General features: G+C 40.7%; 1 protein-coding gene across 1 annotated transcript in view; it reads right to left on the bottom strand.

The window, feature by feature from the left end:
• SMS (spermine synthase) overlaps nucleotides 1–14,371 on the bottom strand; it is a 32,098-nt gene extending 17,727 nt beyond the window's left edge. The window contains exons 1-3 of the mRNA XM_010023126.1: nucleotides 14,254–14,371; nucleotides 2,906–2,999; nucleotides 1,843–1,907 (exon numbers count right to left, since the gene is read on the bottom strand). Of these exons, the coding sequence (XP_010021428.1) occupies nucleotides 1,843–1,907; nucleotides 2,906–2,999; nucleotides 14,254–14,321 (227 nt within the window). The 5' untranslated portion in view covers nucleotides 14,322–14,371. The remainder of the gene's footprint in view (nucleotides 1–1,842; nucleotides 1,908–2,905; nucleotides 3,000–14,253) is intronic.
• Between the last annotated feature and the right edge of the window lie 8,027 nt (nucleotides 14,372–22,398).

Here is a 22,398-nt window from a genome sequence, read left to right as displayed (position 1 = left end):
CAGTGAATGACCAAAATGATCACATTCCATTTCAAGCAAAATGTGCAGGCACAGAGTTAATCAGATTTCCCACACACACTTTAGAAAGTTAAAAGCTTTCTTTCTCCACCCAGGAGGGTGTAGCACAAGATGGGACGTAGACAAGAGGTTTTTAAATTCACTAGTGATTCTCAGTAAACGTTTCAGAACTACCTCCTACCCTCAGTGAGCCGCCAGATGGCAGCACAAAGTGAGAACAAAACCATCTATTCACTACACCAAAACTACTAAAAGGCAGAACTTTCCCAGCAGCATCAATTCTAGTGCAACTGCATGTGTAAAACTAACACCAGAAGGATGCAAAGACATCTACTTTAAGTTGAGGGGTGTGTGACAAGATGCATACCAGATCCACTGTTGTAGGAGGTTCATCTTCCTACACCAAGGCAACCAAGTTTACCCGGATTACTTCAGGCAGACTTTTTCCTGATTCATTTTTAACAAGTTCCTATCATAGGGATTCCACAAACTCTCAATATTATATTTCAGTATTAAAATACCCTCACAGAGAGTGCGCTTCTCCCTGATATACACATACATTGGCAGACTGTGCATCAGGTGAGTATTTACCAGAACAAAACGGGACAACTACCTTTCTTTTATACACAACTGTTACACACAAAAAACACATTCAAGGTGTAATATAACTTTTCAAACCATTACCACTTCGCTTGTGGCCTTGTATAGCCTTCAGATAACCTTCTAATGTAGTACTGCTTAGCTGTTTTCCCATTTTGTAGTTTGGTCCTTGGCTTTAGACTCTTGTTGATTTTTACATCGCTTTTTACTTTTCTTTCCATTTCTGTGTTCTTTAAAGCACCTGCTGCACCTTCCAGCAAGCACATGCCTGCAGTAAGTGCTCTTTGGCTTTGAGGTGCCAGTCACTGCCAGTTGCCAGGAAGACACCAACATGAACTGTGTTCTTAGATCCCTGGGGAACTTCAGCACAAATGAATGCTGTTTCAGGAGCAGGCAACAAACCACAATCAGCATCCCTATAGTTTAATGTACAACCTTGTACTCAAAGTCAACCAAAATGACAGAAGGCTTGCAAAGCCTCCCTCCTTCAGTTATATTAAAACATTGCTATCTTCTTGGCAGGGCCCTAAAGCACAGAGGTTCCCCTGGGTTTTTTGCCACATGTGCCCAAGGCCAGCACCATGAGCTACAGCAGGGACAGAGCTGTCAGAGAAAGAGCTGTGGGAAACCTTAACAGGGAAGGGCCTTCTCCATGGGCCTGAGCTTTATTAGCTCCAGGCCCTTGGTCCCTGGCCAAGCTACAGTGCAGCTCTGTCCAGAACTGCCCAAGTCTTTTGCCAACCCTTGACACCTAGCTCAGTCTCAGAGCTGTCTCAATACTACAGCCCAGCCTGGCAACCAGAGGGCTGGGACTGACCCTGGTCACTCTCACCAGCTCTGCTTGCCTTGTCCTCAAGCTATGGGATGTGGCCCAACAGGTACAGTTCATGCCCCCTGAAAGCCTTGCTCCCCAGCCCTTCCAGAGTAGTATGCTCTCACATCCTGATTCCATTTTCTCCCACCATTTCATGCAACCATTGCAGCAAATTGAAGAAATAATCCTTGTCCAAGGTAAAAATACTTAAGATGAAGCTTAGCAATATGAAAAACCTCACATGATCTTCAATTCTTCAATAAAACAATTTTAAAATATTGGGGGGAAAACCACATATGCATGAATCCATACTCCAGGCTATTCACTGCAGTACAGTAAAGCACAATTTGTTTATTATCTTTAGCAACTATGCAGATGAGCCACATGTAGAAGCAGATATCTGAACTTACCGTTTCACCCTTTTTATGTTACCATGAAACAGTTCTTTCATTCTCTCTTCTACTTTGTTTAGAAGCTGGGGGGGGAAAAAAAAAAAAGCCAAACAAGAGGTGGAATTTATAGGCAATTATTTGATGTAAAGTATCTGTTAAATTAGGCTACTTGGAAGGCAATAAATAGGAGCACCTATTGAAAGACTTCAAAACGTAACATTAGTGTCCTAAGAATAACTAGCTGGTCACCTTAGCCTTCTTACTAGCAAGAATGTGCATATTGTAGCAGCTGTCATCACCGCATTTAGTTGTCTTCCAGGATAACATAGCCAGATCTTTCAGGCACAGCCAAACAAGGAACATGAGTACCCTCTAAGTTTCATTCCTGCCAAAGCCTATTCCCCTGCAATATCCAGTTTCTGGAGCCTTCATATCAGGGAAGATGAAATTATTTTTCTCCATTGGGAAGAAGTTAGCATATAAAGGCTCCCAATTTATGAGATTAGAGAAGGGGGGAAAAAAAAAAAAAAAAAAAAAAAAATCCATTTCACCAGGTTGCAGGTTGAGGATCACTTCTCCCTTACTGCCCTGGGTACCTGAAGAGACCTGAGCCCTAGCCAAGGCTGCTATGTCTTTACAACTATTACAGCAAACAACATGAGGCCTGGGACATGCAAAATAGAAAGAGTGCACTCATATGTATGCATCTACTAGATGTAGCAAGGATGAAATTCCTTACAATAAGGGTGGTAAAATACTGGAACACGTTGCCCAGAGAGGTGGTGAATGCTCCATCCCTGGAGACATTCAAGGCCAGGCTGGATGTGGTTCCGGGCAACCTGATCTAGTTGAAGATATCCCTGCACAGCGAAGGGGGGTTGGACTAGATGACCTCTGAAGGTCCCTCCCAACCCAAACTATGATTCTATACTCATCTGTATGCACTCAGGTTTTAATTAACTTTTAAATATCAAAGTCTTCAACCAAGACACACAGACATACTTTGATATACCTGAAGAAGGTATATCAAGGGGCTCCCCATGCAGTTTGAGAAACCTAGTAAGATAAGCATCGCTCATACCTGATCAACTTCCTCTCTTCCTTTTGCATGATCACTGTAGCTCTGCAGATCCACCAACACTAATCCATGAGGGTGAATTCTCAAATTGGCAAAACTACAAAATAAAAAGATATAATGAGTTTATTATTAAAACTTAGATGAGCAAAGAAAGACTGAAATCGGTTATATTAAATTCAGAATGCATTTTTCTTTTTCCAGCCATCTGTAACTGTTGGTAGTGCCAGCTCCAGTCTTCTTCTACAAGTCACTAAGCAGCAAACAAAGTTGAAAAAGCATACCAGTCACTACATAACTAATAAAATCAGCCGGCAGCAAGGCAATAAAACAGGGTGTTTCAACCAGAACAACTCTTGTACAAGGGGAAAACATACTGCCTACTGGTCTCAGCTCTTTAAATAAGGCTACTCAGTTGTGTTGGTTTTGATTTTTAACTGAAATCAATCCTCATGAAAACAACTGAACATTTTCCTTCCCTCTACCTTCCTTCTCACTCCTTGGCATTTTGTTTGTTTTTAACTTTATAGCCACTATACACAGACACAGTGTAAACATTCAAAGCTGAATAAAATTTCTAAGTGAGAAACAGTGTCCTGGAGCAAACCATGGCTTTGACTGGCAAAAAAATTAGAGAAGCAAACTTGCATTGATGAATACAGATGCAAGATACACAAAACTCCTACTATATATTGTATTACAGGAACATTTAAAGACTAAAGAGCATGGCTTCACCATGCGAGGTGTTGGCTGGACAAATAGAGGACCTTCAAGAACTTGCAACAAACAAAACAAAAGATAAGGACAAGGAGGAAGAACACAAAATACAATGAGTAGCAGAGGTGACATTCTTTCCATTCTAGGGAGGGGAGAAAACAATAAGAAACAGAAAGGCTACAAGGGGATTACATAGATGGATGAGAGGGGAAGTATACACTGAAAGAGGGGGGCAGAGGGAATAGGAACAGCTGAGCAAAGCAAGCAGGGTATTCAGGGATGGAAATTCCTTAGTACAACACAGAGAAACTGCAGGTAAAGTTGTATACAGTTCTCTGAATGCCTCTTTCTTTGCTTGTCTGCTTTTATCACCCCACTCAGCCTCAAAGGCAAACCACAAACCAGCTCCTGTTAAGGCAAAAAGTTTAGGTGACCTCTTATCTCCCCACCACTGCCACTTTCCTGTGTCCCTTCTAGAGCTCCCTGACTGAACTGTCAGTCTCAATATAAACACCACCTTTCCCATGGTGGTTGAACTTTGACCAGCAGACACCCTTAGCTGCAGCCAGAGAGAAAATCCTAAATATCCTGGGTTATCTGAAAATTATAATTTTCGGTAACTAAAATGGTCAAATTGTGAAACTGACTGAAGCGATTCAAGAATAAACACTCCTGCTGGCTTTCGTCAGCAGTGATGTGTTTAGCAGTTGACAGAGAAGCTAGAGTGTCACCCTCTTCTCTATGTAAGATGAGTTGGAAGTCTAGGGCTCTCCAGAAGACTTTACACATGGATCTTGCATTAAGGAAGAAAGATTCTTCTAACACGACACCCTCAGGAACACCGTGTTTTGTTTCCCTCTCCCCAGTACCTGCACATTGCCACGAAGTTACCCTCCCCACACCTACACAGCGACTGTCCACTAGGTGTCCTCCCGACAACTGTTTTTGATTAGGGACTACAGAAAGTCTGCTCCCGGTAGGCATTAAGAGAAGCCACAGAATAGCCTTAAAATGTGCATTCTCCCCGCACCAGGAAATTAGTCCTGCATAAAACAAAACACAGTGTTTTACCCTGATGAAAGGATGAACAGAGAATAGTCAAGAAATAAACAACGATGCTTTTTTCTGTCCTTTTATTTTTTCTTTTTAACTACCACTTGAATTGCTATCACTTAAGAAACCAGGTTTGTCAGTTAATTAAAAGAATTAAAGACATTTCCAAGGCAGCTTTCTCTCATACAAGCTATATAAGAAAGTGTTTAGGGAGAATCAGCACATTCATTCTACTGTACTCCTGACAAAACCAAAGTAAAAGAGGAAGCTCTTCTGAACTTCAGCAGATAAACACTTTACCCGCACCTTTCAGGATACTGCACCCCACTTGCTGGTTACTGACACAGTTCAGTACTTTTGATACATGGGCCACTTCATACTTTGCATAGTGACCTCAATCTTACAGCTAAAGGTGATGTTCCCAGCAGTACTAATAAAACACAACTAGGACCATTAAAAAAATAATAATAAAAAGGCATACTCCCAGTCTCCCTCCGATCTCTATGGGGCTTCACAGGTTCTCTCTGAACTTACAACCCCTTGAACCAAAGGAACTCAAACTGTGCGCTTGCCCTAGAGTCTCTTGGCACTCAGCACAGAGGGAATGGCTACTGCACAGGACAGCTCTGGAGAAAGTCCTACCAGGATTTTGTTCATGTGACTTTCATGTCAGCAAAGGTTTGCTTTGTACTGTGCCTAACACGAAAGGAAAATAAAATAGCCAAGCATAAGCACAGGAACAAAGAGCATTATCATAAGACTCCAGGAGATATCTTTAGGGCTTGGGTTTTTTTTTCCTCTCTCTTATTAAAGGAGAGGAAGACAAAAGAGCAGAGCTCATTAGATGGAAACATGGGTCCTTCCATCAGGTTTTGGACATAACCATGCACAGTGAAAAGGGATGTTTCTAGTGAATTCCACAGTCCTACTACAGGCCCTCAGAGCTGAGGCACTATAGACAGAAATGAGTATTTGCAGTTCATTAGACATCACTGTGAACTTTCAAGTTCTCCAGTATCTGGCACAGTGCCAGAAATATTTGCACTGTTAGAAAAACTTCTTATCAGTTTATTCTTGTATTCCAGGAGTTGCTGTTAACACAAATAAACAACAGATTGTCCCATGAGTTGAGCTCTTTTAAATTCCTTTCCTAACAGAATCACATAGCTGTCATAAGATTTGACAGCTGACATAGTTTTCACTTCCCCTGTGACTGCATGAAATACTTCCTCAGTAGAGGATGTTACCACATTTGCTTTGGGGTATTTTCATTTATTTTTTGGATGGGAGGCAGAGAGGAGCATTGCTCCAAAAAGTGCAACCACAAAACTTCAGACTTATTGTAGGTGATATGACAGTATTACAGTACAGAGACAGTAACACTGCAGAACCACCATTCATCTCATCAAACTGTCACCTCTACCAGAACTGCAAGGTCCTGACACCTGAGGGTAGAGATGAAAGGCAGGCACCAGGCTGGAGCATTGTAGTGGGACAAAAATTCAAGTTCCGACTGTTAGGCCAATAGTCTCAGACAGTTAATTTAGGGTGAACAACCCTGACTGAAATTCAAAATTCCTAAAGGCGGCAACACAGTTCCAGGTTAGTTATACCTTGGTTAGAAGTCACGCAGTTGGAAACGAACACTCAAAATAAGCTGTCTGTAAAGACTGAAAGACACAGCAAACAGGAGAAGCATACGTTCAGAAAAGTGACCAGTCTAGTAGCATTAAGGCAGTAGCAGCAGGCGAAGGCTGAACCACAAAAGACTTGACTGGCTTCAATCAGCAGGGAGCAAAAGGCTATGCTGGCTTTTGTTACATTGTATTTGTCTGCCTGGTAGTAAGCGTGCGAATGTGGCTTTTCAGCAGAACCAGCTCTTTAAATATTTGAATAAGGTTTTTAAGAACCATGGTAATACAGTTTCCATTTCTACCTAAGAAAATATAGTAAAGATTACAGTCAAAATGAGGGGGGAAAAAAAAGCAGCGAAAAAATGAAGTTTTCTTCAGAAGTCTCCCCTCCTGTCTCTTGTCTTACTGACGAATTTAATTCCCGATTTCAAAATAAACCACCTGCCACACCTTTGGTGTGTGCTCACTTACCATATCAGCAGTGAGAAAGGATCTAGTAGGAGACAAACCCCTACTTGCTGCTACACCTGCATACCTATCTTCTAGGGCTGTACTCAAGCTTTTTGTGCTTGGAGTCTCAGCTACAGACATAATTCTAGTGCTGCATCTTGCCACCTGAACAACAGATGTCAAGAAACAAATCTTGACTACACAAATCAGAAAGTAACTTTGAAACTGAGAAAGGTTGTGGATGAGCATCCTACACTTAAAAAGAATTAGAAGCAGGGAGATCAACACATTCTAAGCCAACCTGTGTATTCTCTACCTTAGTTACTTATACACAGTAAGAAACACTGCAATCCCACGCAGCTGAAAGTTATTTGAAAAATTAATTCCCTCACACCATACCCAGAGAATAGAACTGTACAGACAGACAGGTGCCTACAAACTCCCCTTCACCTGCCAAAGCTTTTATCTGCTGACAGACTAACTTTGAGTCACTACAGAATATGGTTCAATAATTTGAAAAATAGTTTGCCAATAAAAGCACCACCTGTCAAATTGCTCAGTGAGGCAGGAAATGAGAACCTGCTTATACTGGGAAATACCCAAATATAGAAAGAATTATTGTCATGGCATTATTTCAACAAAACACACTTTTCTTAAAAAAATGCTCTTCATCCTAATTACAGAGTACTTAAGGGACCTTACGGAACTAAGTAACCACAGTTTTTCACTGTGCCATTATTCCTGTTCTCTTTTGACAAAACAGGGAAACTAAACCAATGAAAGCTATCACAGTTCTAAACTGCTGCTGATTCCTAGCAACTGCTTCCTCTTCTTCAGCCCATATTTGCACTCTGGGTAACTATGAATAAACTAGTACATTTCAGCCTGAAACAAAGATCTGAGGAATGTTCATCCTGCTCCTTTAAAATATGCTGACTAGGCTGTAGAATAGTTAGCAAAAGACTAACACAGAAAAGTAAAAACATCCCTCCCTTCATGGTATTAACGTATTCATCATCATCTCAGTGACATACAAACCAGCTTCAACTAGGTAAATCTTGCACTGTTGTGAATGCCAGTAGGATTACACTCTCCAAACAAGAATTCAGACACAGAACAGAAGCTAAAAATGGATGTGTGCATACGGGAGGTCAAAGCTTTCCTGTGAGACAGTCTTCCACTGTAAAAACAGTGGTTCCAGGTTTCATTTTTGTGGTGTTTTAAAGAACTTTTAAGTTGAACATGATAAAAGAGGGAGCAAGAAAAAACTGTGGTAGCTGAACACAGTATATAACAAGAGTACTTGCTCACAAGCAATGATGCCATTAGAATATAGCATTGAGAAGATACCCAACAATTTCCAAAGATTAGCTTTAACAAGTTTCTCCTTACCCTAGATTTTATTCTTTTAAATCTGTTAACATATAATGGGCCCTATGACTCCATTATTTTTTTATATCTATATATATACATATACATACACACACACCCCCCCCATATACACTAAATAAGACACTCCTAACTTTTTTAACTGGACAGTCTAAATTAGAATGACACTTCAGTGAAAGCATGCTGCTTAAGGTGACCCTGAAAATACACTGGAAGTGATATAAAAAACACACAGCTCAGGAAAACAAAACTGATGGGAACCTGAAACTCAGAAAAAAAGCTCCTCTCCTGCGTGTTCTCCAACCAGTGTTGGGCAGAGGGCTGAAAACCAAATAAAGTATATCCATCCCCCACTAGGGACATGGCCCGAGACAGGCTGAAGTGAGCCATTTCCTGCCCCGTTCTAGAGCCTGTGTTGACAACCCCATTAGTTACTGTTTTCAGCTGAACTTCCCTCAATTAGGTCCTTTGTCAGAGTAAATCACAAAGTAAATGGACCAGGTAGAGTTGCCATATGTGACTTTTGCTTGCTTAGCTTCAGACAAAGGACAAGAGTGAACTGTCGCTTTGGTAATGACAACAAGAAAGCATGGCTTAATCCCCAAATCAACTCCCAATTCGTTCAACAGCCCAGCCCTCCACGGGGCTGTTCACACGGTATCTTTGTCAGACAAAGTTTTGTTAAATTGTGGGCACTGCTGTTGATAATCTGCAGCTCAGGGCACCCTGCAGGCTACAAGGGTTATCTCTGCAGACTTTGGAGTGTAGACGCTGTTTAGCAACACATTACTATCTCATCTCAACCATTTTTTTTCCTGGGATTAGTATATCTTTCTCTTGCAATGGCTCAAGTCACCTTTGGCTCGTTAAAAAGGTGTTTGTATGTGCACACTCACAAGCCTCTTACTCGCATACAGCGCCAATTCCCACATTTTCATCCTGGGAAACTGCTCATGACATACCTACTTTCCATCACATTTCCACCCCTGCTTTTTACTACAAATTACTTCATGTCCAGAAGCACGCTGTTTTACAGGAAAAGTCGGCATGCCCTGATATTTCTTCCTAGTTGTAGCAGATAGGGGTTTTTTAATTAGCATAAATTCTTATACATTAGGTCTCAAAACGCAGACAAATTTGCTAGTACAAGACTAAAGCCCTTTTTAGTTATTATCAAATCCTCTGTATGATTTTTTTTTTCAACTACCACTTGGATTGCTATCACTTAAGAAAGCAGGTTTGTCAGTTAATTAAAAGAATCCAAGACATTTCCAAGGCAGCTTTCTCTCATAAAAGGTGGTGTTCCCTTGCATTCTTACCTGAGTGGCAAGAATGAACCGTTGAAATGGTGCTGTTCTGCAGAGTTTAGCTGTCTAGTCTATTGGACTTCCAGTGTTCACACCCTTAATTGTACCAGTTAACCAAAACCACATCAATGGACATTAATGGAAATAGTCTATATTTAAGGCTGCCTTAAAGTATATGCAGTGTAAAGGATCTGAAAGCTCAAGAAAACAAAACCGCTGAGGCCCCAGAACACACAGGAAGTTCTGCACATGCTACTGTTCCCAAATCCAGAGTTTAATGAGACTGGCAAAGCACACTGACACAGACAGTAAGTTGTCTAGCTGAAGTGAGTAATTTCCAGGGAAGATAAATCCAGTATGCACTGGAGTTCAGACTGCAACGAATATACCAGGAGAAAGTAATAATCATTCTTTATTAATTTACATTTAACACTGCACCAGAAAAAAAAGGGACACTTGCAAAGCAAACAACCTTCTCAATGTTCAGGTCTTCCATGTACTCCTGTTCTTCATTCTTCAGTTTTGAGGCTGTATCAAACTGCAATTCCTTATTATATTTAGTGTGCTTTCCTGGATAGTTTCTCTTAACAGCTCAACTATTTTCCAGATCTCTACTGTATTAAAACTTTGAATCCTTGTGAAGTAAATTCTCAGTCTTCATTAGCAAATGCAATTTTGAACTGACAACACTTGTACCATTTTAACATTTATCTGACAACAGTAATTTGAAATTAAAACCAAACTCATCTAAAATTTTGACAGTTAACCATATTTCTGCTGGGGGAGTCTATTAACAGCTGGATTAGTGAGGCAGACAATGAAGTACAGTACACATGGGGTAAGAGGGAAAGCAAGGTTGCAGCATCTGCATGTTTACAGGGAGAAGAGGAGACTTCCACACCTGAGTGCTAAAAAACACAACATGTCAAATGGGCAGTGACAGAGCAACTCAGTCAGCCCCTATGAATGAGGGAAGGCAAAAATGGTGCTGAAGCCCATGTCTGTCTTTGAAGCCTCAGTCTTTAGAGCACCTTTGAGTTCAATTTTTTTCCTGAAACTCAGTATTCTCTATCACATTTCTCACTGTCAATTATAAAGATGAATGGCATGTCCAGCACATAAGGTTAAACAGATGAGAACCAGTACTTCACTAAATTTGTTGCATTGAGGCCAGAAGGCTCAAGGAGATGAATATTCCCAAAGAACCAACAGGCCACATCCTTTCTTACACCACTTAGCCCCATCTCTTCCTGTGGCCCACGTTGTATTCCTGTGGCCCCAAGACAGTAAGTGAAGTTTCTTCCTTAACCCACCAAGTACAACATCAAAGCATCTCAAGTGATGCAAGGGCTCTGCTGCAATCACCAAGTATTTTCAAGCCACTGTACACACTGCACGCCCTGGAGTGTGGCAAGAAGGTTTTATGTAAGAAAAGTAAGGCCACATGATTACTTGATACAACTGTGAGAGCAGAAGCTGCCCAAACTGTGCAGCCTCAGCAACACTGCCTTTTGGGACAGGACTCTGGAACACATCAACCCAAGGCCCTGCCAGCTGACAAACTGTTAATGTAGTCCTAAAGAAATCCAAGCAACAAAGTTGGCTGTCACCAGCAGTATAGATGCCCGAGTACTTGCCCTTGCTCAGTGAACTGTTGGCAAGAGGTAACCAAGACCCAACATAACAGACCCTCAATTATTTCCTTACAGGAAAGCCATTAGACCCATCTCCCTTTATCTTCACCTTCCCACAACAGTAAACTACCTCTGGTGCAAAAGTTTAAGTTGTATTTAACAGTGTAATGAAAAGCTGAATGATTCAAAGTGTCAAGCTGCTGGAAGACACAAGATCAACAAGATGCACAGGAAACCACATTTAAAAACCAGAATGAGTATTGAGTAATTGCTGAAGCTAATCCATTACACATGGCTTTCAGGAAACTTTTCCCCCCCCCCCCCCCATCTACTTGAGACCAGTTATCAAAAGCACCAAAAAACTGACTGGAGATTTTATTTACAGTTCTCCAGTATGTCAAGTTCCCAAGCCCATACTCAGAGCACCTAGGATATCGCTCCAGGGCTCTGCTTCACCATGGAAGTTATTTGACCAACTTCTGCTACAATGACCAGAATGTATATCAGTGCACAGGTTCGTCCTTCCCATGAAGTCTTCCCCACCTCTTCTACACAGACATGTCAACTCTTACATACTCTTCTCCCCCTTCAAACATTCATTGGTATTGTACACTAGCACTTGAGGAAGACAGTGGAATTTGGAAAAACAGTAATTTTCAGTTGGCAGTGTAGTAAGAGAAATAATACTTTAAAATTCAGAGATTTGCAAGGCCCTTAGATATGCTTCTAGATGCCAGTTATCTCCTGCAAAAGTTATACAACAGACAACTTTTCTAGGAAGTTCCAGGAGCATGTCAGAACACATGTAAGTTAACTCTGGAAACTGATCCTTTAGAAGAGGCTGTCTTCCAACAGGGAAATGATCAGCTAACATTGCAAAAAGGAAAGACAATTTGAGGATTCATCTCTCATGTCACTTTCAAACTCAAGGAAACACTGGAAGGTCATGTAATCAAAGCAAGCCAACCTTTAAATCTTCTAAGCCCTTTTTAAATCTAGATGTTTTACCTTTTAATTGTTCAGAATTCATGTATACTTGATATTACCTTTTCATAAGTAAATACAAGCTTAACCCAGTACAGAGGAAAGACAACACCGGAGTAGCAAGTTACCAACTTTTGCTATATTTTCACAGAGAAAAGGATATCCAGAACTGGAATCTTGATCAAATTACTCAGGAAATATATAAAAGCACACGTAACTAGAGACAGAATAAGAAAGACTGTACAAAAAACAAAACAAAATCATTTGGTTTTTCTAAGCCTATCAAGCATTAAGAAAACCAAACAATTTTGATCAGAAAAAGCCAGTGTCACATTTGAAAAGCTAACTGAAATATCTCGAACTCCATGGAGCATGACTATAAAAGATACAAGCTTAGTACTGGACTCTTATCAGCTTGTTACCTTAAGTCAGGCCCCAAGTTTACAACATTGATGGTCTATGCTATATATAAAATTCAGAGCTGTACATACAAATGTTCACACACAGTAAACAGACATGAATTTCAGCAGGCAACACACCTGCCTACAATCTGAGTCTTCCTTCTAGAGATACTGGTTCTCTCTCTCTTTCATTACAGAGAGAACTTAAAAATTGTTGGGCAATTCTCGTATGTTTGGAGTGTGACCAAATGAGGTACTTAACAGGACACCCAGGAGAAGACAACCAACAAATTAAGTTTATATAAATTAAAAAAAAAAAAAATTAAAGTTTACATAGGTTAACCCCAACCCTGAAGAACAACATACGTGGAGATTTCAAGAAGAACAAAAGTAACGACTGCCACAATGGATGTCAGGAACAAATTAAGTGCAATAAAATTATGGCAGCTACTAACAAACAGGCCAAATAAGTGTGTCCATAATTAACTAAACCTGACACTGTAAAGCAGCTTCAGGAAATAAAGCTAATGTGGTTTTGCTTACCTGCTTATCCCTGCAGATTCTGCTTATGTATCACTAATGATACTAACCACCTTTGTCATGCTGTCAGTTACTTCAATAGCTGCTTGAGAAGTTCAGATTCACAGAATTGTTAGGGTTGGAAGGGACCTCTTGCGATCATCTAGTCCAAATCCCCTGCCAAGGTAGGGCCACCTACAGCAGATTACACAGGAACATATCCAGGCGGATTTCAAATGTCTCCAGAAACATCCCTGGACAGCCGGTTCCAGTGCTCTGTCACCCTCAATGTTAATAGAAGTTCTTCCTCATGTTGAGGTTGAAACTTCTTGTGCTTTAGCTTACTCCTTGTCCTGGGCACCACTGTAAGAAGTCTGGTACCATCCTCTTGGCACCCACCTCTGAGATATTTACATGTATTAATAAGATCCCCTCTCAGTCTTCTCTTCTCCAGATTAAACACACCCAGCTCCTGCAATCTCTCCTTGTAAGAGATGCTCCAGACCCCTGATCATCTTTGTGGCCCTGCATCAGACCCCCTTTCCTTCTCCAGCCTATTGAGGTCCTGCTGTGAACAGCAGCACAGCCTTCAGGTGTATCAGCCACTCCCCCCAGCTTCATATCATCAGCAAACTTGCAGCCCTTCACCCAGGTTATTGATAAACAAGTTGAATAAGACCAGATCTGGGCAACACAAAGTACAGGCCTCCAACTGGATTCTACTCTGCTGATTGCAACCCTCTGAACTCTGCCATTCAGGCAGTTTTCGATCCACCTCACTGTCCATTCATCTAACTCACATTTCCTAAGCTTATGTACAAGGATGTTACAGGAGACTGTGCGAGTGAAGTATATAAAGTGTTTAAAAAAGCATATTCAAGAGAAAAGGACAGAAAAGTTTTCATTATTCACATGCCATTTAAGCTTGGATTTAGTCATGCTCAGACAGAAGAATTACAAATACTTTTAACTGACATGAACTATCCTGCATCTGGAAGGACTGGCCCTGAGATGAAGACACCAGAACAATGCTACTGCATCAGTACAGCCCAGACTGACCAATTCAACTATACTGATATACAAAGTATAAGATGACACAGGCAAGATTATCAACAGTATTCTGCTTTATTTCAGTCACTTTATACATAAGGCTGGTAAAATAATAGCTTCCCCTGCCTGCACCTCAGGAGATCCAACACAGAAATAATTACCTGTAAGTGAGGACAGAGGGGACAATTTATAGGAAAACAAAGAAAATCCACTCACCTGCCATTTTTTTTGATGTAGGTTGCTAAATAACCATGGTCTTCCCAGTTATGGACTGTTTCTGTCATTCCCTGCTCCTGAAAAATGGGCTGTAGAGCTTTAAGAACAGCATTGCAATCAGCTGCATGATTGGGGGGGGGGGGGGGAGAAAAAAAAAAAAAAAAAAAAAAAAAGAAATCAGTAAGGATTTTCCATTAAAGTCAGTTCTGCTTTTTTTTTTTTTTTTTAAAAAAGGCTGACCAGTATTTACTGTCAGCCTGGAGTACCTTTGAGTTCCATCTGCCATCTGAACAATAGCTTTGATGTACCTCTCCTCCCTCATCCCTAGGAGATGCTCCTCAGTGCAATTTTCTTTAATATTAGTTTTATTAGTTTTTTACTCCTGAGTAAGAGCGTTTATCTACAATAGATGGTATAAGAGTACTTTAATTATGGCTACTATTGGTCACCTACTGTATCACAGTCCAGGCATGCCCTTACTCATACAATTACTTTTTAAATCACTTGGAAACAACAATCCCAGAAAGAAAACAGTGTCCTGAGAAATTAAGAGTTGCCCTGTCCTACAGCTAAACATTTCTTCAAAAGGCACTGAAAAACTAGACAGGGCAAACTATCCTACCCACTCTGCCCTACCCACAATCAAGCCAAGTATTTGGGACATTAAAAGTATAAAAGAAATGGGGCCATAATTACACGTTCCAGTCTCTGCAACTTTGCATTGCTCACTTTAAACTTGTATTAACCCTCTTTCTGGGGAGGATAGGAACAGGTGCTCCAAGGCCAGTACATTCAAAGATTTTGTGCATGTACTTGCAAATGTACACAATTTTTGTCACTTCAGACATGTGGTTCCCCCTTGCTTGGCATTTGCTTTCCTTGCCACACTCCACTAACTTCTCCCTCATTTTTTACAAAACCCGTGCTCATTTCCTTCCCTTACTTATGTCATCAGCACATTAAACGAAAAATTCAGTTTAATAATGCTTACCATACCTTCCCAAGCCAGCAAGTGACCCCAAAACCCAAACTGAACTAGTATGTGACTAACCACCCCCTGACCACTTCACTTCTGCAGCTCCTGCAAGATATTTAAGTGGTAAGACAGAGAACAGGCCCTGCAAAACTCATAGCACATTTAGCCTCTCTGCTTTCAACAGCTTCAAGGATTCCTGCTAGGTACATCTTGGCAGAGACTGCAGGACAAATCATCACCGATGTTCTTCTGCTCCATAACATACTATTTCCTCACAAGCTGCTCATCATTCAGCAGCAGATTTCTTTGCTAGGCAGTCAGGCACAAGCTTGACTGAGTTCTTCCTATTATGTGGTTAGCTTTAGGAAATTAAAAAGCATATTCTTTTATCATATCTCCTTTTGGTTACACCACACAAGATTTGCCTCAGAGGGATAATTAATTCCCCGAAGTTGGAGACTCCTTTTTAAAATGTTTGAGGCATCAGTGGTTGCCTGAAGGCATCACGACATTTCAGCAATCTCAAGATCTCTCACCAAAATCCACTTGCCTCCACCTCACTTCAAGCTCAGAAATGCTGTTATCAGTCACTGATAAGCAAAAAAACCAATGGTGATTAGAACAGCAGCAACACCTTTGAATCTACACTAAAATGTTAATTCAAGAAGTCCTTAATTTTTTCTGCTATTCAGAACAAAGTAATCAACTCCAGTTACCAAGCACAAAATACTGTTTTAAGGATTTGATAATTATTTGCCAGAAGAATGAAAAGGCCCAGGGTTTCAACTTGAGAACAGAAACAAAACCAGTATGTTTAAGATTTGAGAGATACATATTTCTCAAGAGTTAATGCCCAGTTAAGCTAAACAATTTTGGAATCCCAGCACACTTTAGACGATTTGCAGCAGTTGCAAAAATTCCACTAAAATTTCAGCAGTGAAGCAGCTATTATTTGACAGTCATCTGTGAACACAAACACAGCTCAAAGTTCAAAGTTACTGTAAGATTCCAGTCTGGCCTCATGCATAAAATACTGGTTAGTTCCACCAGATACTCCAACACTGAGCTCAGTAATCTGCTACTGAGCCAGACTATCTCCAAAAATATTCTAGTTTAAGACCTCATACCAGAGGATTGACAAACTCTTAGTAAACTATGAGAACAGACCAGCTCTCATTTGAAAATATTACTCCATTTCTGACTTCCAAGTTTTTCTTACCCTGATTTTGAATCCTTTCCTCCAGGAACCGAGAATGTAACATAAAACACTAGGACACAAAGCACTTAGACAGACTTCCTCATCTGATGTATTCTTCCCTTGGTAGCTACATTTTCATTAGGGAAAGGTGAAAGGGGGGGGTAGTGTCAAATTAAGTGAACTGCTTCATTAAGAATACACTGAAGAGTTAGTATACATTAGAAGCCAAAATGCAAAATATGCTAATAGTAAACAGCAACTTGAATGACTGGCATAATGTTTCAGTTCAGAGCTGTTTAATTGTTTCACTACACTAAATTGTGCTGTGCAAGTCCACAATTCTCACACATGAACACTGTCAGCTACGAATCTTCAAAAACCTCACAGAAAAGGTAGATATACAAAGTGGGAGGGTGTCAGATACAAGCAATGAAGGAACACATCTGAGAAGAGAGATTAATTTCCAGTCAGGTGAGGTCCTAGGGGCAATTCAAGAGAGCAGCAGAAGGCTGGGCCTCCAATCCACTGCAGCAATACACCTGACTGCTCTGGCACCAAGCCCACCAGAGTCAAGTTAGGCCACTCACAGTGCCTCTCTCCACTTAGAAATACAGCAGCCAGGCTTATAGGTGTACAGGGGTTCCTCTCATTCATAGACTAATCTGAGACTTTTTTCCAACACCAATATTGTATCTCAATCCTTATCATAAAAATAACTCCAGAATTAGAATTTTCTTTCAACAGCTATAAAATAAACCCACACCTCAAGAATGAAAGCACACCCTGAAGCCCCTGCCTTCATTACTCCAAGACAAAGACACTAGCTTTTGCCTGACATGTTAACAGATGCAAATAAAAACCAAACGGGCTGAGCAACACATACTTCCCAGGTATTAATAGGAAGGCTCCCATCAGAACCCTCACCCACACAAGTAGAATCCTTTGTTTTGTCCTTGCTAACTCTGAGACCAGAAAACATCAGGAAGCAAAAATCTATACTAACATTATTCCTTTCAATCAATTTGCACCTGTGAGAATTAACCTCATCATGTTAACTTATACACTGAAGTCAATAAATAATGCATTGCATAAGGCTTAAAAAAAAAAAAAGGGGGGGGGCAGCAGGTAGAAAGTCATTACTACTCGCCCATCCATGAGAAAACAGATCAAGTTCCCCCATGCACTTGCTCCATTTCATTATCATCTATTACAAAAGGTTAAGAACAGAAGGCTGCTTTTTCCTAAGGAGTTTCTACAGAACATTCCCCACACTCCTACTCTGAGGAGCTCCAGCTAGACAGTGAACACAGGCAAATCAAGTAATATTGTGCCACAGCAGCAACTGCATGAACCTACACGTATCCACATAATCACCACAGTCAATATAAATCACCCAGTGCATCCAAGTGTCATTTTGGAAATTATGGGTAAACCAATTATGGATCAGGAAGAGCTCTCACAGTATTCAAGATACACAGCTACAAACAGGAGAATTTAAACCTCATTCTTCCCCTGCACCATCACCACCTTTTTATCAGTTCAGATTGCCAAGAATACACACAAAACACCCATGAGAAAAATCTCTGCCAGACACTACAAGTCTTTAATGCAGTATTTGCACCATTCCTGAAAGCATAGTAAGTTTTCCCCTTATAGCCAGCTAAATACTGTACATTCCCCTCGCAGTAATCACTTCTCTCTTCCAATGTCCTGCACAAGTTAAATGCAACCCACCCCTTCCCACACACACTCCACAGCTACCAGCCACCTTTTCCCCAAAGGATCCCAACCAACAAGGGACTGAACTTGTGTTTTTCTGTATTGACCAATACCAAGCTAAAACTGCATGGTCACTAAACAAAGCATTCCTACCCTCTCTCATTCCTGCCTATACACTCACACACCAGACTTGACACAGAGTAGAGGAAGGTGGTGTGGGAAGCATTCAAAACCAACTCAGTCATGTATCACATCAGTGATGACATGAAAAGGAGTGCTTAAGCCAATGATGTGACCATACCTGCCGAGAAGCCAAACCTGTAGTTCACCTGAGGTCTGATTTTTCTACTTGAAGTAAATTCTGTGTACATCCCTCTGGCACAGACAGGTCAAGTAGCTACTGATGTTAGAAGTGACCTACATCCTGCTACAGCAGATGTTAGAAGTGACCTCTGGAGACTGTCTCATCCAACCCCCTGTTCAGAGCAGGATCAATGACAGCAGGTTGCTTAGGGCCACAAGCAGTCATGGTTTTGCTATGTCACAGACTGAGATTCCACTACCTCTGTGGACACACTGTTCCTGTGTTCAGCCACCCTCGCAATTAAGTATTCTCTTCTCTTCAGATCTAGTCCCATGTGTTTCAATTTGTGCCTACTGCCTCTTGTCCTGTCACATAGGGCATCACTAAGGAAAATCCAGTTCCACCTTCTTCAGTCACCCCACCAGTTGTTTGGGCTTTTATAATACATAATTTGACATAGCACTTACAATTTGACATGGTTTAGTTGTGGACTTGATAGTATTAGGTTAATGGCTGGACTTGATATTAAGGGTCTTTTCCAACCTAAATGAATCTATATTGGCAAGATACCCCTCAGTCTTCTCTAGTCCATGCTAAGCAGTCCCAGCTAATGCAGCCTCTCTTATGACAGGTGCTCCAGTCCTTTAATCATGTTCATGGCCATACATTGGGCCAACTCGAGCAGGAAAGACCTGCTAAACTCTAGGTAAACAGCAACTACTAATCTTCCCTTGTCCATGAAGTCAACATCTGGTGGTCAAAAAGCTATCATGTGGGTCAGGCATGATCATCCCCCCTTTGAAAATCCAGATTCACTACACCCAAACACTTCCAAACCAAACACAGGTTTGGATATACAATTTCCAAGATTAGTAATTATGGTGACCATAGTAAATAAAGTAGTAAGGTACTAAAGTGAAGTTCACACAAAATACATAGGGGGCTTTCAGATGGCACTAGCACACAAACACTAAGACAGCTGATCATAGAATAAGAGATTTCTTTCCAAGTCTCCAAGGTTAATGTAAAGAGAACAGAGCTTCACAGCCACTTTTCCAGTCTTTCATTTACAACAATAAAAATTCAAGTTCAGGGTACACAACCAGCAAGGCATTAAACACTAAGCAAGAATTCAAACAAAAGCAACTGCAGGAACAGTGAACAGGAATGGCTGTGCTTCAACTTCTGCAAGCAGCATTAAGTGCATGTGTACATAAAAACAAAGACATCATGCCCAGAGATACAGGTTCAGTAACAAAATCACCTTTTCTTACTTCCTTCTCTGAGCTCTAATAAAAAGAGAATTTTCTTGTTCAGTTCTTTCACAAAAACAGGGTAAGACTCCCTCATCACCTTTAAGGGAAAACTCTACATAAAACCTCAAGTTTTCAGCAACTATAGGTCTATCAGCTCCATCCACTTCCATAATGGAGAAAAAAAAAAAAAAAAAAAACACACCCACATAAACAAGTTATTCAATTTCTTGTATTAGGCCAATCAGAAGTTTACTGTACACCTAAAACCAAAAGCATATAACCCACATTTTGTGAATCTGAAGTTTTTTTGTAAACTCAGCCTCAATAGTTAAGATGCAGCATGCCATTACAGTTAAAATTTATAAATGCCTGTCTGCTAGAATGGTGCACAACAGCTACCAGAAATCCTGCCACTCTTCAGTAACTCTGGAGAGGGTGGGCGGGAAACAACCGAAAAAAACCAAAACAACAAACCCCAACCCAAAAACAAAACACACAACACCCCGCCATCCCAAAACAAACAAAAAAACCACCACACCCAGAACACTTCTAGGCTTCCAAAGTAAGTGACTTGGCATTCTGTAAGTCACACTGCTATTTACTCATCATGCAAAAGTTTAGTGAAAAGAGCTTTTAACCTTTTTTACCTCCCTAATTGCTACTTGACCCTGTAAGAATTTGACAGGTTTTTCCACTTCACACAAGTTCTCTGTTCTTTAATACAAAGGCAACATTTGGTTATCTAGAGACAGACATGAAGTATTTGTCACACTGTTCTGTACCACCTGAAAACAATATATTTTACCTTTCAACCATCTAAGTCTCACCATAGACTCTTCCAGACTTACTGCTTTGTGAAGTTATGTTTTGCTATGGGAAGATTTAGACCTCTTCACCACTTCATCCCCACAGATTATCAGAGCTGAGCAGCAGGTGAACATGTAAGCCAAAGGCATTTGCAAACCAACATTCTCACACGGAAGTTCAGCATACCACTTTTACACAGAGTATTTATGCACTCAGAAAAATTACTTCACATGACATGTAGCTTGAGCCTTAATATCAACATATGTGTTTTCAATGCCTTAGCTCCACTAACTTCATTTGTCTCTCCCAGTAATGTATAAACTGAAGTCCACCAACTGGCATATAAAGACTATGCAAATTTTAAACATTATCACCTTTTGAAGTATCTGTAGCTCTCCAAGGAAAAAAAAAACAACCAAACCAAAAAAAAACCCCCCCAAAAAAAAAAACAAACCACCAAAACAAACCCACCAAACAAAAAAAACAAACCAGTAAAAAAGAAAATGCGCTTGGTGACAGAATTTCATTACGCCCAAATACCACCAGCTCTCCTGTGCACTCGCATCTCAAGTCATTTTCATCAGCTGGTACCTGACTATCTTCTACAAGTTTATTAAGCAGCAGTGATTATTACTTGTCATATGTACTTCTCTCCGTCCAAGGATTCTACTATTGCAAAGATACAGTCAGAGATGTGTACCCAAAATAGGAAACATTGCTGTGTCAAAAGCAGTATTTCCTGGAGGAATTTGTTCCACAACCTCAAACTAGACCTTCATGGAAAACATCTCCCATGTTCTTAACCTTCCCCTTTGCAGGTGACAATTCCTTCAAGTCTGAGCAAGCAGTCATGGAGTACTTGACATCATACTGGAGAACCATGTAATTATATTCTCAGAATTCCATTCAAAAAGCATTTTAATCTTCAAAACCAGAAATCAACCAAAGCAGGGAATGAGTTCACAGCAGCCCTTACTGCTAAAAATGGAAAGCTATCAATTCCGTATTAACTCCTCCTGACAAGCCCCATTTGTGCTCTGACACGCAGCAGGCCAGTTCTTGGTCCAGGCCTGTCAGAACTAGACTGTGGAGACCTGCAGGGCTCAGCTCAAAACAATGCAGCCAAGGGCACAGGGTAAGCCCACACCACTCAGAGTGGCTGCTAAGAGCACAACTAAAACAGACCCATACAGCTGCAAGCTAGCTGCAAACTCACCTTCAGCCAAGGTTGATAACAGAGTTGTAGGCTTTACTTGAGTAATACCAGAAGCATTTACTTGAGTCTTGTTTAATCTTTATGTGGTCTTCACATACAGATCATAGTCAAGAGTCAGCAAATTTTGATAACATACCATAAATCAATATGATAAAGAAGAGATAAGCATATCAGCCACATGTTATCAGTGCAATCAGATGTTTCAGCACTTCAGACAATCCAGTACTTGACAGAACCAGTCAAATTGAGCTACAGGCTCAGAGATGTCATTCCATCCAGAACACATTCAAACATACTTTATGTGTTTTTACTAACTGCAGCCAGCTCCAGTCATAGAAACAGACCATGCCTCTTAGGAAAAACAGAGCCCTAGCATCTCCAGTACATTAGGCAACAACCAGGCACTCAAAGTTTTATGAGTTTTTCATTTATAATCTTCAAAATTGTCAAGTATTTAATATTAGTTTAAACTTTTCTCCTTCATACACAAGGTTAACTTACTCATGGAAAAAACTCTGCAGAGACACAAGGCTTTCAATGCCAGTCACCTCTTCCTGCTTTCTCTGGTCCTCAAGTGCAGGATGAACCCTGACTCAACAGCTAGAACTGCTGATTATCTCTTTATTAAACCAAACCAGCACCAGTTACAGATTGTCTTCACTACAGCAG

The sequence above is a fragment of the Nestor notabilis genome, unplaced genomic scaffold, assembly GCF_000696875.1.
Source record: "Nestor notabilis isolate BGI_N333 unplaced genomic scaffold, ASM69687v1 scaffold2641, whole genome shotgun sequence".
Lineage (NCBI taxonomy): Eukaryota > Metazoa > Chordata > Aves > Psittaciformes > Psittacidae > Nestor > Nestor notabilis.
Note: the sequence above shows the minus strand (reverse complement) of the source record. Positions and strands in the feature narration are given on the sequence as shown.